At 37.7% G+C, this 15,750-nt stretch overlaps 1 protein-coding gene across 18 annotated transcripts in view; it reads left to right on the forward strand.

Moving 5' to 3' along the window:
• Window positions 1–15,750, forward strand: part of LOC126354432 (serine/threonine-protein kinase dyf-5) — a 230,593-nt gene that overhangs the window by 58,473 nt on the left and 156,370 nt on the right. For all 18 annotated transcript variants that reach the window (XM_050004096.1, XM_050004086.1, XM_050004081.1 and 15 more), the window contains one exon: window positions 14,465–14,519. In XM_050004096.1, coding sequence (XP_049860053.1) covers window positions 14,465–14,519 — 55 coding nt within the window. The remainder of the gene's footprint in view (window positions 1–14,464; window positions 14,520–15,750) is intronic.

Here is a 15,750-nt window from a genome sequence, read left to right on the forward strand (position 1 = left end):
GCGCTTTTTGTGTGTGTGTGTGTGTGTGTGTGTGTGTGTGTGTGTGTGTGTGTGTGTGTGTACTGCTAACAAAGGCATTAATGGCCTTAAGTTATAATTGATTAACACTATAAGAATATTTCTTGGAATATGCACACATTGTATCCTGATCAAATTTCCAGCTTGTCCTGCATGAATTCATCCACTAAGTAATAACATTTCAGTGTCAGTACCTCATATAGCTTTATTTTAAGTGAACCTAAATTATCTGCATCAACTTGTTCCCTTTTAATTTATTACGAATTTTCATTCCCATGTATTGAGGTCCCTGCGAACACAGTCTGAGGCAGTGGGTTTGGAGCATAAAATTTTCTTTGTTTCTAGTATCATGTGAATGGACAAAATGGTTTCCCTCAAACAATTCATGTCTGTTGTACAATAATATAATAATCTCATATATGTATAAGGATGGCAGATTTAATATTTTAAGTTTTCTAGATAATGATTGACATGGTTCTTTGTGCTTTGCAGAGCATGTATTTCAAATGGTTTTTTTCTGTGTTTTAATATCTGCACTATGTTTGACGAGTTACCCCAAAAAATAATACCATACCTAATAATGGATTCGAAGTAGCTTGTATATGCTATTTTTTGTGTGTCCATGTCAGTTGCAGTTGACAATATTTACATTGCAAATGCAAAACTGTTAAGTTTGTTTGCTAGGAATTCAATGTGTGCCTGCCAGATCAAATTTTTATCTACATTTAAACCTAAGAATTTGACTGAGTCATCTTCTTCTATATCTTGGTTGTTGTGTACAATCTTAATCTGGTCACATTTTGACTATTTGGTTTTGAACTTAGATATGTTTAGATTCAACCCATTTAGCTGAAACCAAGTTTCTAAGGTACTGAGGGCATTGATCACAGATTTGAGAATTTTTTCCAAATCCCGATCTTCAACAAAGACAGAAGTATCATCTGTGAACAGATCTGATGGGGAGAGCTGGTATTTAATGGTAAGTCATTAACATAGAAGAGAAGTAGGACTGGGCCTAATATGGAGCAGAGCCTTGTGGAACACCATCAGTCTGGAATGTAAACCAGATAGGATACGTAAAGTAAACAGAGAAGATCGAAAGATGAGCTACTGAATTCATCATAGATTTGCTTTATAATTGGAAAAACATTACAGAGTTGCTCATCCAACCCTAGCAGCAGATGCTGCAAGAGAGGTGTTGTGTATCATGGTGTGATTTTTCTGTTAAAATCCCAAGAGTGTACATTCCTAGAAGAGTCAACTAATACAGTGCTTCCTTTTTCGTATATCTTGTGAAAAGATCCCGAAGATAAAATTAGAGGAATTCAAGCTCACAGAGAAGCTTACCAACAATTGTTTTTCCCCAACAATTGTTTTTCCTGTGCACTATTCACAACTGGGACAGTGAAGGGAGGAAGTACACACTACAGGATGGCTTGTGGAATATAGATGTAGATGTAGATGTAGAAAATAATTAATAATACTTCCATCTGCTGTTCTTCCTGTATAGAAATTTTCCTTTAATATTGCACATAGGAATACGTAATGCTTCCTTTTGTGCTCAGTTCAAGAAATGGTTGGCAATAGAGCTTCATTTTTTTTTTGCATCATTCTACTCTTTTATTCATTCTCACATGGGAATTACAGGTGTCTTTTATAGTTTGAGCTATGTATTTATGTAATGATCTTCATTTAGTTCTTATTCCATTGACATACTCCCATGTTATTGTATTTAGGATCTCTTCCAGACTCAACAGAGGAACAATGAACTGTTTATCTTTTTACAATAGTATCCCATAAACTTTTCTCCTATCCCACGGATAGTTATCAGTCCATTTGATTTTCATGATGCACTTGTAACACATCATCTCTGAAAACATCAATCTTTTCTTCAATCTGGAGAGTCTCCAGGCATACAACACCACATTCTAACAGACCATGTGTTTTTAGAATGCTTTTCCTGATTCATGTGCTGTTACTTTTTGAGGTTAGGCACATTTTGCTTTGGCATTTCTGCCTCTTACTTTTTTTGCTTCTTCCATCTCCTTTATCTTGCTTGTTAAATAAATAAATAAATAAGAGAACTTGTAATTGTGTTTTGGCTTGCCCTCATTTGTCACAAACCATCACTTTCATTTTAGACTTGATTAATTTCTTGTTACATTCATTACTCATAATTTCATCCATTTTATTTGACATGACTTCAAGTTCTTTTTCTGTTTCAGTTAAAACAACTAAGTTTAAACTGAAACAACTATGTCGTCAGCATAGCTCAGCATATTTATTCTTTTGCCTCTCATTACACGTGTTTCCAGCTGTTCTCCAACTTTTTAAAGTGCCTCCTCTATGTATAGATTAAACGTAAAAGGTTATAGTGCACTTTGTTGCTAGATTCCTTTCTGAATTTGAAGTTATACTGAAAACCCTCAAATAACAGCTGTCTTGTTTTTGTAAAGGTTCTGTGACACTTTTCAGTCTCGTTAGTCTATTCCTACTTTCTTCAACACCCAAATCATCTTTTCGCTTTTCACACTATTAAATGGTTTCTATATATCTACAAATGTCATGCATCATGTTTAATTCCTTTCCAACTATTTCTCTGTGACTAATTTTAAAGCTAAAATTCTTTCTCTAATACTTCATTTTTTCATAAGTTGAACTGAGACTCCACCATCACCTTTTTCTTGCATTGGTTTGAAGATGATGTTTATTGAAACTTCCTGGCAGATTAAAACTGTGTGCCCGACCGAGACTCAAACTGGGGACCTTTGCCTTTCGCGGGCAAGTGCTCTACCAACTGAGCTACCCGAAGCATGACTCACGCCCGGTACTCACAGCTTTACTTGCCCGCGAAAGGCAAAGGTCCCGAGTTCGAGTCTCGGTCGGGCACACAGTTTTAATCTGCCAGGAAGTTTCATATCAGCGCACACTCCGCTGCAGAGTGAAAATCTCATTCTGGAAACATCCCCCAGGCTGTGGCTAAGCCATGTCTCCACAGTATCCTTTCTTTCAGGAGTGCTAGTTCTGCATGTTTCGCAGAAGAGCTTCTGTAAAGTTTGGAAGGTAGGAGACAGATACTGGCAGAAGTAAAGCTGTGAGTACCGGGCGTGAGTCGTGCTTCGGTAGCTCAGTTGGTAGAGCACTTGCCCGCGAAAGGCAAAGGTCCCGAGTTCGAGTCTCAGTCGGGCACACAGTTTTAATCTGCCAGGAAGTTTCATATCAGCGCACACTCCGCTGCAGAGTGAAAATCTCATTCTGGATGATGTTTATTATTTTCGATTCATGCTTGATGATTCTATACATTTGGTCAGGTTTGCATTTAAAAGGATTCGCCATTTAGGGATGGGATTTATCAGGTTTATCTCATCTTGGCACAGTGTTACACCGTCCGAGTTATCTGGATACTTCCCACCAACACCAACCTATCCGAACTCCAGAGATGGGAACTCGCCCTTCAGTATATCCTCTCTTCTCGATATCCTCCAGGCCTCAACCTCCGCTAATTTCAAGTTGCTGCCACTCATACCTCACCTGTCTTTCAACAACTTCTTTGCCTCTGTACTTCCGCCTCGACTGACATCTCTGCCCTTACTCTTTGCCTTTAAATATGTCTGCTTGTGTCTGTGTATGTGCAGATGGATATGTGTGTGTGTGCGAGTGTACACCTGTCCTTTTTTCCCCCTAAAGGAAGTCTTTCTGCTCCCGGGATTGGAATGACTCCTTACCCTCTCCCTTAAAACCCACATGCTTTCGTCTTTCCCTCTCCTTCCCTCTTTCCTGAAGAAGCAACCATCATCGGTTGTGAAAGCTAGTAATTCTGTGTGTGTGTGTGTGTGTGTGTGTGTGTGTGTGTGTGTGTGTGTGTGTGTGTGTGTTTTGTTCATTGTGCCTGTCTGCCGGCGCTTTCCCGCTTGGTAAGTCCTGGAATCTTTGTTTTTAATATATTTTTCCCATGTGGAAGTTTCTTTCTATTTTATTTAGTAGTTTTCAGGAGCGAATTTGTCTTGTTAACTTTTTCGTCTAATTCCCGCAAGAAATCCATCCATATGGCTTTTATGAACCTGGACCCTCTTTGAAACAATATGTTAGCAGACTTGTCTGCCGAGAAGACCTGAATTGCAGTGGGACTATGTTGAGTTCTTGGAAGGGCTTCATATACATTTTTAGCAAACTTGTTTTGGATATTACTGCTAACAAAGCAGTTGTCAGGGTTCAAGCCTCATTTCCAAATTTTGTTCATGAAGGAGTAGTGCAGCTTTGAGTCATGTAGGAGAAAGAAGTTATTCACTTCCATTCATTCTTCTAGAAACTGGCCATTGCCATCAGTTTTGTTGTATCCCCAGTTTCTCCTATGCCAGTTGAAAGTTGAAGTCATCTTCGATAAACTGTTTCTTTTGGCCTTTGAAGTTGTCTGGCATGATAATCTTAAGACTTTCATCTTGTGGCTTATGTACTATGTTACTGTGAAGGTTTTCACTCAATTGTTAAGATCTCAGTTTCCATTTACTGCTGTTTTCCCTGTGGAAGTTAAGGCCAGGTCAGGTCTAATGAAAATTGCACTACCATTATTGTGTGGTACCTCTGGCTAGATGCATTGCATTAATTAGGGGCCTGTGTGCTGCTTCATCTCTATGCATTTCCTTTATACACAGTACATCCCATTAATGCATTTGAAATAGCTGCAAAATTATGTTTTGTTTGTTCTTTGTTATTCCCTTGACATTCAGGCTAACAATAGTCAGAGATGGCTCTAAGAAGTGCCTTTTATTTCATTTTCTCTGCTGGTGGAAGGATTGGCAGATGCCCTCACAGACATCATTTCAATGGAGCATCAGCATTTTCTAGTCTTATAGTGGCATGCAGCTTTACTGTATGGTTAAATGATGATGGCGTCCTCTTGGGTACAATATTCTGAAGGTAAAGTAGTCCCCCATTCATATCTCCGGGCGGGGACTACTCAAGAGGATATCATTATCAGGAGAAAGAAAACTGGCGTTCTACAGATCGGTGCGTGGAATGTCAGATCCCGTAATCGGGCAGGTAGGTTAGAAAATTTAGAAAGGAAAATGGATAGATTAAAGTTAGATATAGTGGGAATTAACGAAGTTCGGTGGCAGGAGGAACAAGGCTTCTGGTCAGGTGAATACAGTAGTATAAATACAAAACCAAATAGGAGTAATGCAGGAGTAGGTTTAATAATGAATTAAAAAATAGGAGTGTGGGTAAGCTACTACAAACAGCATAGTGAACCCATTATTGTGGCCAAGGTAGACACGAAGCCCATGCCTACTACAGTAGTAGAAGTTTATATGCCAATGAAGTCTGCAGATGACGAAGAAATTGAAGAAATGTATGATGAGATAGACTTCAAGAAGAATATAATAATTCCAATCCCAAAGAAAGCAGGTGCTGACAGATGTGAAAATTACCGAACTATCAGTTTAATAAGTCACAGCTGCAAAATACTAACGCGAATTCTTTACAGACGAATGGAAAAACTGGTAGATGCGGACCTCGGGGAGGATCAGTTTGGATTCCGTCGAAATGTTGGAACACGTGAGGCAATACTGACCTTACGACTTATCTTAGAAGAAAGATTAAGAAAAGGGAAACCTACGTTTTTAGCATTTGTAGACTTAGAGAAAGCTTTTGACAATGTTGACTGGAATACTCTTTTTCAAATTCTAAAGGTGGCAGGGGTAAAATACAGGGAGCGAAAGGCTATTTACAATTTGTACAGAAACCAGATGGCAGTCATAAGAGTCGAGGGGCATGAAAGGGAAGCAGTGGTTGGGAAAGGAGTGAGACAGGGTTGTAGCCTCTCCCCGATGTTATTCAATCTGTATATTGAGCAAGCAGTAAAGGAAACAAAAGAAAAATTTGGAGTAGGTATTAAAATTCATGGAGACGAAGTAAAAACTTTGAGGTTCGCCGATGACATTGTAATTCTGTCAGAGACGGCAAAGGACTTGGAAGAGCAGTTGAACGGAATGGACAGTGTCTTGAAAGGAGGATATAAGATGAACATCAACAAAAGCAAAACGAGGATAATGGAATGTAGTCAAATTAAATCGGGTGATGCTGAGGGAATTAGATTAGGAAATGAGACACTTAAAGTAGTAAAGGAGTTTTGCTATTTAGGAAGTAAAATAACTGATGATGGTCGAAGTAGAGAGGATATAAAATGTAGACTGGCAATGGCAAGGAAAGCGTTTCTGAAGAAGAGAAATTTGTTAACATCGAATATAGATTTAAGTGTCAGGAAGTCACTTCTGAAAATATTTGTTTGGAGTGTAGCCATGTATGGAAGTGAAACATGGACGATAACTAGTTTGGACAAGAAGAGAATAGAAGCTTTCGAAATGTGGTGCTACAGAAGAATACTGAAGATAAGGTGGATAGATCACGTAACTAATGAGGAGGTATTGAATAGGATTGGGGAGAAGAGAAGTTTGTGGCACAACTTGACTAGAAGAAGGGATCGGTTGGTGGGACATGTTTTGAGGCATCAAGGGATCACAAATTTAGCATTGGAGGGCAGTGTGGAGGGTAAAAATCGTAGAGGGAGACCGAGAGATGAGTACACTAAGCAGATTCAGAAGGATGTAGGTTGCAGTAGGTACTGGGAGATGAAGAAGCTTGCACAGGATAGAGTAGCATGGAGAGCTGCATCAAACCAGTCTCAGGACTGAAGACCACAACAACAACATGATGAGATAAAAGACATTATTCAGATAGTGAAGGGAGACAAAAATTTGATAGTCATGGGTGACTGGAATTGATATGTGATATGTGGTTTATTCATCTCATTACGTACAATTTTCAAATAATTTGATTTGATGTACAGGAGACTTGTCAAGGTGTACAAAAGAAACTTTTTTCACTTTTTTAAGAGAAATACAAAAGTTTACATTATATTTTACATTTCTAAGTTACAGTTACACATGTACATAAAATAATACATGTAATACAATCCCTGAGTTCGGACTGTGAAGCTGTCCTCAATGAATTGGGCATAAAGTTTTAAACAATGTGTTGGAAGTTTGAAGTTATCTCTGTGGCAAGTGCTGTAGTGGTGGTCAAAACGGAAAGTGTCTAGTGTATGTTGATTTCTATATAGGAACACCACCATCTCATATATGTAAAGTGAGGGGATAGATAGTATTTTTAAATCTTTTAACAGTGGTCGACAGGATTCCTGTTTTTTTGCAACACACATGTTTTTAATTACTTTCTTTTGTAATACTAGGAGCCTAGTGGTATTTGCTGAATTTCCCCAGAAGATTATGCCATAACGAATAACTGACTCAAAGTAGCAGTGATAAACTATCTTTCTGGTATCCATGTTTGTGGCACCTGACAAAATACACATTGCAAATGCTAAGTTGTTCAGTTTATTTGCTAAGTAATCTGTGTGTACCTTCCAATTTAAATTTTTGTCAAGATTTAGGCCTAAGAACTTCACTTGGTTTGCCTCTGTGATATCCTAATCATTGCAAGTTATCTTTATTTCACTCCTTTCTACTGATTTAGCTTCAAATTGCATCATTTTGGTTTTAGTTACATTTAGTTTTAGTCCATTTTGATAGAACCAAGATTCAAGTTTTTCTAAAGTATTTTCGGCTTTTTCTGGAATATTTTCAGATACCTCATTTTCAATTAGAACTGATGTGTCATCAGCAAATAAGACTGAATGAACGTCAATAGCAAGTGGTAGGTCATTTACGTAAAAAAGAAACAGGTAGGGACCCAATATCGAATCTTGTGGGACTCCTTGGGGAACTGTTTTCCAGTCTGATAAATAATTGGTTTCATTTGAAGTTAAAATTACTCTTTGTTTCCTACGTGACAGGTAAGAGCTAAACCATTTTAAAGCAGTGTCCCTGATTCCATATATCTGTAATTTGTGGAGGAGTAATGCGTGGTTCACTGAATTGAAAGCTTTAGTCAGATCACCGGATATACCTGTGACCTTTCTACCTTTATCTAACGTGGAGCATATTTTTTGGATAAACTCATTTGTAGCATTTACAGTACTTTTACCCTGTTGGAATCTGAACTGGTTTTTAAAAATTATATCATTTACAGTAAGAAAGTTATTAATTTGTTTTGCTGCAATCTTTTCAAACACTTTAGAGGAGACCGGCAAGAGAGAGATAGGGCAGTAATTCCCCATATCTTCTTGCGATCCTTTCTTGAATAGAGGTTTGATCTCACCATATTTCAATACATCTGGAAAGCATGCCCTGTTCAAAAGATTGATTTATAATAGTTGACACAGGTTGAGAAATAATATCGTACACATACTTGATTACAGATGTTGTTATTTTATTCCACCCATGTGAGGTTTTGTTTTTTAGAGACAATATTTCTTTTTCCTCATCCCTTTGGGTGATTTTTTCAAATTGTTTAAAAGATGTGTCCTGACTGTTTTCCAAATTTGTGATGCCCTGATAGAGTGTCATATCCACATCCGATCTTACTATATTTAGGAAGAATTCATTGAAACAACTTGACATCTGAACAGGGTTTACTATAATTTCATTTTCATGTCTAATTTTCAAAATCTCATGAATTTTTACTTTGGCTCCTAATTCAGACTGAACAAATGACCACACTGCTTTTGTCTTATTTCATCCAGATTTCTGTTTGATTTCAACTCATTGTGGAGCTCTATCTTTCTGGCACTAGAAATTTTTATTCCTGTTGTAATCCATTTCAGTTTACCATTAACTTTCTTTTGCTTATATCTACGAGGAAATGATTCATTAAATACCTCTAAGAAACAATTTAAAAATTTCTCATAGTTTATCGAGCTTGAACTATTTGTAGTCTACAGGCCAGCTTATTATACTTAATTTACTGCAGAATAAATCTATTTTACTTTTACTGAGATCCCTTTTTATACGCACTTCTGGAGGCTTTAGGTTATTTGCTTTTGGGAGCTCAATAAACAGAGTTGAGTGATCCGAAATACCCAAGTCTAAGCAGTATTTGTCCTTATTTCCACTGTCAAATTTGTAGTTAGTAATAATATTATCAATGCAGGTCACTGATCTGCTGTTTTCCCTAGTGCCTTCAGAAAAATTTAGCTTGAAACCAGATTTCTGATTTAAGTCACGTAATTTTGTGGAATCATTGCTTTCAACTAAGACATTTAAGTTGAAAGTCTGCTGCTATAACAACTTTTTTTTTCTTACTTTCTTTCTGGAGTTTTTCCAGGAGGCATTCGAATATGGCTAAAAGCACATTTGTTACCGCACATCCAGGAATTCTGTAGATTGCTATAACCAGTGTATTCAGATCACTTAGTTCTACAGAGCAACTATCAAACATGCCCTCTTCATTTAAATAATTAAAACTTATCTCTTACTGTATAACTTATATAAGAATTGACAAGAATGTAGGAGCCTCCACGAGATTTGCTTATTCTACAAAAGCTGGCAGCTACCTTCAAATTATTAATACTATTTACTACTTTTATACTATCTTCTGTTAACCAGTGTTCATTTAAGCAGATTGTTTTAATATTTACGGATTCTGAACGCAGAATTTTTAGTTTGTCGATTTTTGAGAATTTACGATTTGGTAGTTCTGCCTCTAAGCAATTTATATTCCAGTGCATCAATAGATCATTTTTGCTTTTAGTTATTTCACGTGCATCCTTTGTTTGATACCTAAACATTTTATTTTCAGTTTGAGCTTTTTCTTTGTCACCCCTATCAGAATGAATTAGTTTCCCTTGCTTCTTAGGATTTTACACACATCTATGAACATTTTACTAAGGCTGTAGGAAAAGGAAGAGAAGGAAACATAGTAGATGAATATGGATTGGGGGTATGAAATGAAAGAGGAAGACGCCTGATATAATTTTGCACAGAGCATAACTTAACCATAGCTAACACTTGGTTCAAGAGTCATAAAAGAAGATTTTATACATGGAAGAAGCCTGGAGATACTGACAGATCTCACTTACATCATATAATGGTAAGACAGAGATTTAGGAACCAGGTTTTAAATTGTAAGCCATTTCCAGGGGCAGATGTGGACTCTGGCCACAATCTATTGGTTATGAACTGTAGATTGAAACTGAAGAAACTGCAAAAAGGTGGTAATTTAAGGAAATGGGACCTGGATAATCTGACTAAATCAGAGGTTGTACGGAGTTTCAGGGAGAGCATAAGGGGACAATTGACAAGAATGGGGGAAAGAAATACAGTAGAAGAAGAATGGGTAGCTTTGAGGGATGAAGTAGTGAAGGCAGCAGAGGATCAAGTAGGTAAAAAGACGAGGGCTAGTAGAAATCCTTGTGTAACAGAAGAAATATTGAATTTGATTGATGAAAGGAGAAAATATAAAAGTTCAGTAAATGAAGCAGGCAAAAAGGAATACAAACATCTCATAAATGAGATCGACAGAAGGGGCAAAATGGCTAAGCATGGATAGCTAGAGGACAAACAAAATTAGAGACCTTTGGAGAAAAGAGAACGACTTTAATGAATATCAAGAGCTCAGATGGAAACCCAGTTTGAAGCAAAGAAGGGAAAGCAGAAAGGTGGAAGGAGTATATAGAGGGTCTATACAAGGGCGATGTGCTTGAGGATAATATTATGGAAATGGAAGAGGCTGTAGATGAAGATGAAATGGGAGATATGATACTGCGTGAAGAGTTTGACAGAGCGCTGAAAGACCTAAGTCAAAACAAGGCCCTGGGAGTAGACAACATTCCATTAGAATTACTGACAGCCTTGGGAGAGCCAGTCCTGACTAAACTTTACCATCTGTTGAGCAAAATGTATGAGACAGGCGAAAAACCCTCAGACTTCAAGAGGAATATAATAATTCCAATCCCAAAGGAAGCAGGTGTTGACAGATGTGAAAATTACATAACTATCAGTTTAATAAGTCACAGCTGCAAAATACTAATGCGAATTCTTTACAGACGAATGGAAAAACTAGTAGAAGCCGACCTCGGGGAAGATCAGTTTGGATTCCGTAGAAATATTGGAACACGTGAGGCAATACTGACCCTACGACTTATCTTAGAAGCTAGATTAAGGAAGGGCAAACCTACGTTTCTAGCATTTGTAGACTTAGAGAAAGCTTTTGACAATGTTGACTGGACTACTCTCTTTCAAATTCTGAAGGTGGGAGGGGTAAAATACAGGGAGCGAAAGGCTATTTACAATTTGTACAGAAACCAGATGGCAGTTATAAGAGTCGAGGCACATGAAAGGAAAGAAGTGGTTGGGAAGGGAGTGAGACAGGGTTGTAGCCTCTCCCTGATGTTATTCAGTTTGTATATTGATCAAGCAGTAAAGGAAACAAAAGAAAAATTTGTAGTAGGTATTAAAATCAATGGAGAAGAAATAAAAACTTTGAGGTTTGCCAATGACATCGTAATTCTGTCAAAGACAGCAAAGGACTTGGAAGAGCAGTTGAACGGAATGGATAGTGTCTTGAAAGGAGGATATAAAATGAACATCAACAAAAGCAAAATGTGGATAATGGAATGTAGTCGAATTAAGTCGGGTGATGCTGAGGGAATTAGATTAAGAAATGAGACACTTAAAGTAGTAAAGGAGTTTTGCTATTCGGGGAGCAAAATAACTGATGATGATGGTCAAAGTAGAGAGGGTATAAAATGTAGACTGGCAATGGCAAGGAAAGCGTTTCTGAAGAAGAGAAATTTGTTAATATCGAGTATAGATTTAAGAGTCAGGAAGTCATTTCTGAAAGCTTTTGTATCGAGTGTAGCCATGTATGCAAGTGAAACATGGACGATAAATAGTTTGGACAAGAAGAGAATAGAAGCTTTCGAAATGTGGTGCTACAGAAGGATGCTGAGGATTAGATGGGTAGATCACATAGCTAATGAGGAGGTATTGAATAGAATTGCGGAGAAGAGATGTTTGTGGCACAACTTGACTAGAAGAAGGGATCGGTTGGTAGGACATGTTTTGAGGCATCAAGGGATCACCAGTTTAGTATTGGAGGGCTGTGTGGAGGGAGACCAAGGAATGAATACACTAAGCGGATCCAGAAGGATTTAGGCTGCATTATGTACTGGGAGATGAAGCAACTTGCACAGGGTAGAGTAGCATGGTGAGCTGCATCAAACCAGTCTCAGGACTGAAGACCACAACATCAGTGGCTTCAAGTGAAAATGCACACTTGGAGGCTCCTTCTGTGCTCCCCACATATGATATAGTGGCCTAACATATATTTTTTCCAGCGAAATTCTTGATCATGAATGTTCTACATGATTTGAGATGAAACTGCCAAGCCATGAATGAGTGGCCCCTCTGTCACTCAACACTAGCCCGGACTGGAACAACAGAACCACATCTTTTGTTAGGGCTTTGATTATCCATCATCATACCCTGAAATGAGGGACAATGTTGCCAAGATCCTTCCCAACCCTCCTAAAATGGTTTTCTAACATACACAACATCATTGTCCATCCTTATGCCACTCCCAATCCCAGCCCCTTGCCACAGGGATCATATCCCTTGGAAGACCCAGGTGCAAGACCTACACTGTGTACCCAAGCAACACTTCTTAGACCAGTCCTGTCACAGGCTTACACCATCAAAGCCTGCGTTACCTGCGAAAGAACCCATGTTGTATTCCAGTTCTGCTGCAACCATTGCACTGCTTTTCATATTCATATGACTACCAACCAGCTGTCCACCATGATGAATGGCCACTGTAAAACTGTGACCAAGAACAAAGTAGACCACCCTGTGACACATGCAGCTGAACATAACGTGCTTGATTTCAATGGCTGTGTCACTATCCAAACCATCTGGATCATCCCCTCCACCGCCAACTTTTCTGATCTGCGCAGATGGGAGTTATTCTTACAACACATTCTCCACTCCCAAAATTATCCCAGCCTCAACCTACAGTAACCTTCTGTCCCCACAACCTCCACCCAACAGTTCCTGCCCCCTTGTCCTATCACCTTCTCACTTTTCACATTACTTCACCCTCTTTGTGTACCACCCTCTGCCAAAGCACCTGCCCATCCTTTCCATTACCTGCTGCTGCTGCCCCTCCACCTCCCTCCCCTTTTCCCTGACACCCCACCTCCCTCCCCTTTCCCCTGACACCCCACCTCCTGTCCCTGCTCCTGGCAGTCTCTAGTCCCTGCACACCCCACCAAAAAGTCTCCTTTCTCTGCATCCATACCTGTTACCACTATCCCTTCCCCAGCCCACTCCAGACTACTATCCACGTGACAGTTGCTTTCCAGTAGGAGATACCAGTGGCAGTGCTCATGTGTGTATGAGGCGTACTTGCTTGTGTGAAAGTGCATGTGTGTTTTCTTTGCTGAAGAAGGCTTTGGCTGAAAGCTATAATGAGTCTTTTCATTGTGAATGTCTGCAACCCAACAGGTCAGCTTTACGACGAGTAACAATCTATCCTTTTCCTGGAACTGCTGCTGTTACAATCTGGAGTTTCCATTATTTCAAAAGTTATCTTTATTCAAAAGAGTTGGCTTCAAGGCTTAAAATGTAATCCTTTCAAAGTTTCAGTGGCATTGTTTTGCAGGTATATTTTTTCTCTTTCCACTGAATGTGCAGTTTTTGTGCAACAACAAGGTTGTTTATGAAATATTTCAATTAGAAAATTTGATATTCCTGAAAAATTTTTAAATCCCAGTGCACATTCAACCTTCTGACTCATAAAATGGAACCATTATTTGTACCTAAAGGGTGTTCATCCAACATCTTTGCGTAATGTGAATCTATGTTATGCACAATTTATGTCTTTCTTGTTAATATCTAAAATGTAATAGTTTATGTTTTAATATTTTGTAACATCTTTCCCACACCATCTTTAAGTAGGTGTTATGTACAAAGCTATAAAGGTGTCCATATCTGGCAATCAATGAGTACACACACTCCATAATTTTCGTTGTCAGTAAGTATGATTATCAAGTCAGTCAGAGTTGAGTATTCAAAAATACACATACCATTTCAGTTGGCACCCACCATTTACTGTGTAAAATTCTGGACAGTCTACATATTTTTAAGTGATATTGTGCTGTGTGCTTCTGCATTGTTGCCTTTTTATATAACTTTGCGTATCTGTTCAGTGAAATGTATGTAACATAATCAACAGCTGACTATTATCGTGAATGCGAATGTTAATAAACATATATGAAAGTGAAAATCTAAACCCACAATGAGTGAAATTCATTTAAAAACTACTTAAGATTCCTTCTCACTCTGTAAAAGAACACTGATATGAAGAAGACTACTAAGAAGGATAAAAGTGGAACAGCAAGGTTATGCACTCGTTTCTGTTTGAATGCTGCTTTTATTTTATGACCTTTAAGTATTTTTCATTGACTGTTCAGTATCTTGTTTTTCCTGTATTACAAGTTACTGCAAATTTTATGTAAATTTTCTTATCCCAAGTCTGCATTTTATTTCAGAATGAAGAGGAAATATTATTCCTGGGATGAGGCTATGAACCTACGAGAAGTTAAGGTTGTAACCTAAATTTCAGTTTTTTGAATTTTTGTAAACAGTATAAATTTATGATTAATCAAATCAACTAATAATCACAATCCATGCATCTAACTTTTAATTTCTGTAGCTCTAGATCAACAAGCCTGAAGTACACTAGAGTGCTGTTGCTTTCCAATAGTAATTTAGTCATTCATGGATGTATCTGTTGTTCCCAGTATACTGTGTTCATGTAGTGTAAGGCAGACTATCATTTTTCATAATTCATTACTAAAATGTTCAGTAACCTTTGTATTATTTAAATAAAATACAATTTTTCACCTGGAACCATAGTGGAATCTACTAATGTGACTACTGTTTTTTGTGAATGGCTTGTTCTTCGCATTTGTAACTATTTTTTATAGAAAAGCCAGCAGATTTGTTTCTCAGATTTAAGACTTCATCCGACACTTCATTTTCTGACATTTCAGTGGTACAAGGGATTGTAACACTGCAAGAAAATCCACGAGAGTAATTTCATTGCAGGGTGAATGACTATTCTATTCTGGTAATGCCCTGTTGGTCAGTCTAACATATGGTAATGAGTAAATGTGATAACAGTTGGACACAAACAAGATTTTCTGGTCACTTTCAATTAAATTTGCACTTAGTGTCAGAGTTCAGTGAAATGATGACTGTGAACTGCAACATGTATGCCAGGGATCAAATTAGAAAAGATACCAAACTTGTTGTTTTATTGTGATTTTACATTTATATTTGCTGACTGTTTGTTCATTGTAGGTTATTTTACTGAGTATATTTAATGTGCAGTTTCAATTATAATTCATTATCTTCTTTCACCCTTTTCTAAGTGCCCTACTGCAAAACTTTCATTGGGTTAAGAGTTTCCATCATATTCTGTGGTGCTTGAACTCATAATTACAACTTTTCCCGCACATTTATTGAACAAGTGGAACAAGTAGTGTGAAATTATACAATACATTATCTCATATTCCATACCACCATCATTGAGCAATATGGGCCTTTGCTTTGCTGAAGTTGACACAGATTTTTCTTTAACTCACAAGTTTCTAATTATTTACAACTGTATCTTCTACATTTCAGTTAAATGATTTTCTTCCTTTAATGATCAGTCATAAAGGTAGCTGCCTTCCTTTATTTTTGCAGATTTTTTGGCAACTATAAAGCTGTGATGCATTTTCCAAATATCCTATTTTATCTGTAACCAGACATGTAACTTCTTAAAAAAAAA

The sequence above is a fragment of the Schistocerca gregaria genome, chromosome 3, assembly GCF_023897955.1.
Source record: "Schistocerca gregaria isolate iqSchGreg1 chromosome 3, iqSchGreg1.2, whole genome shotgun sequence".
NCBI lineage: Eukaryota > Metazoa > Arthropoda > Insecta > Orthoptera > Acrididae > Schistocerca > Schistocerca gregaria.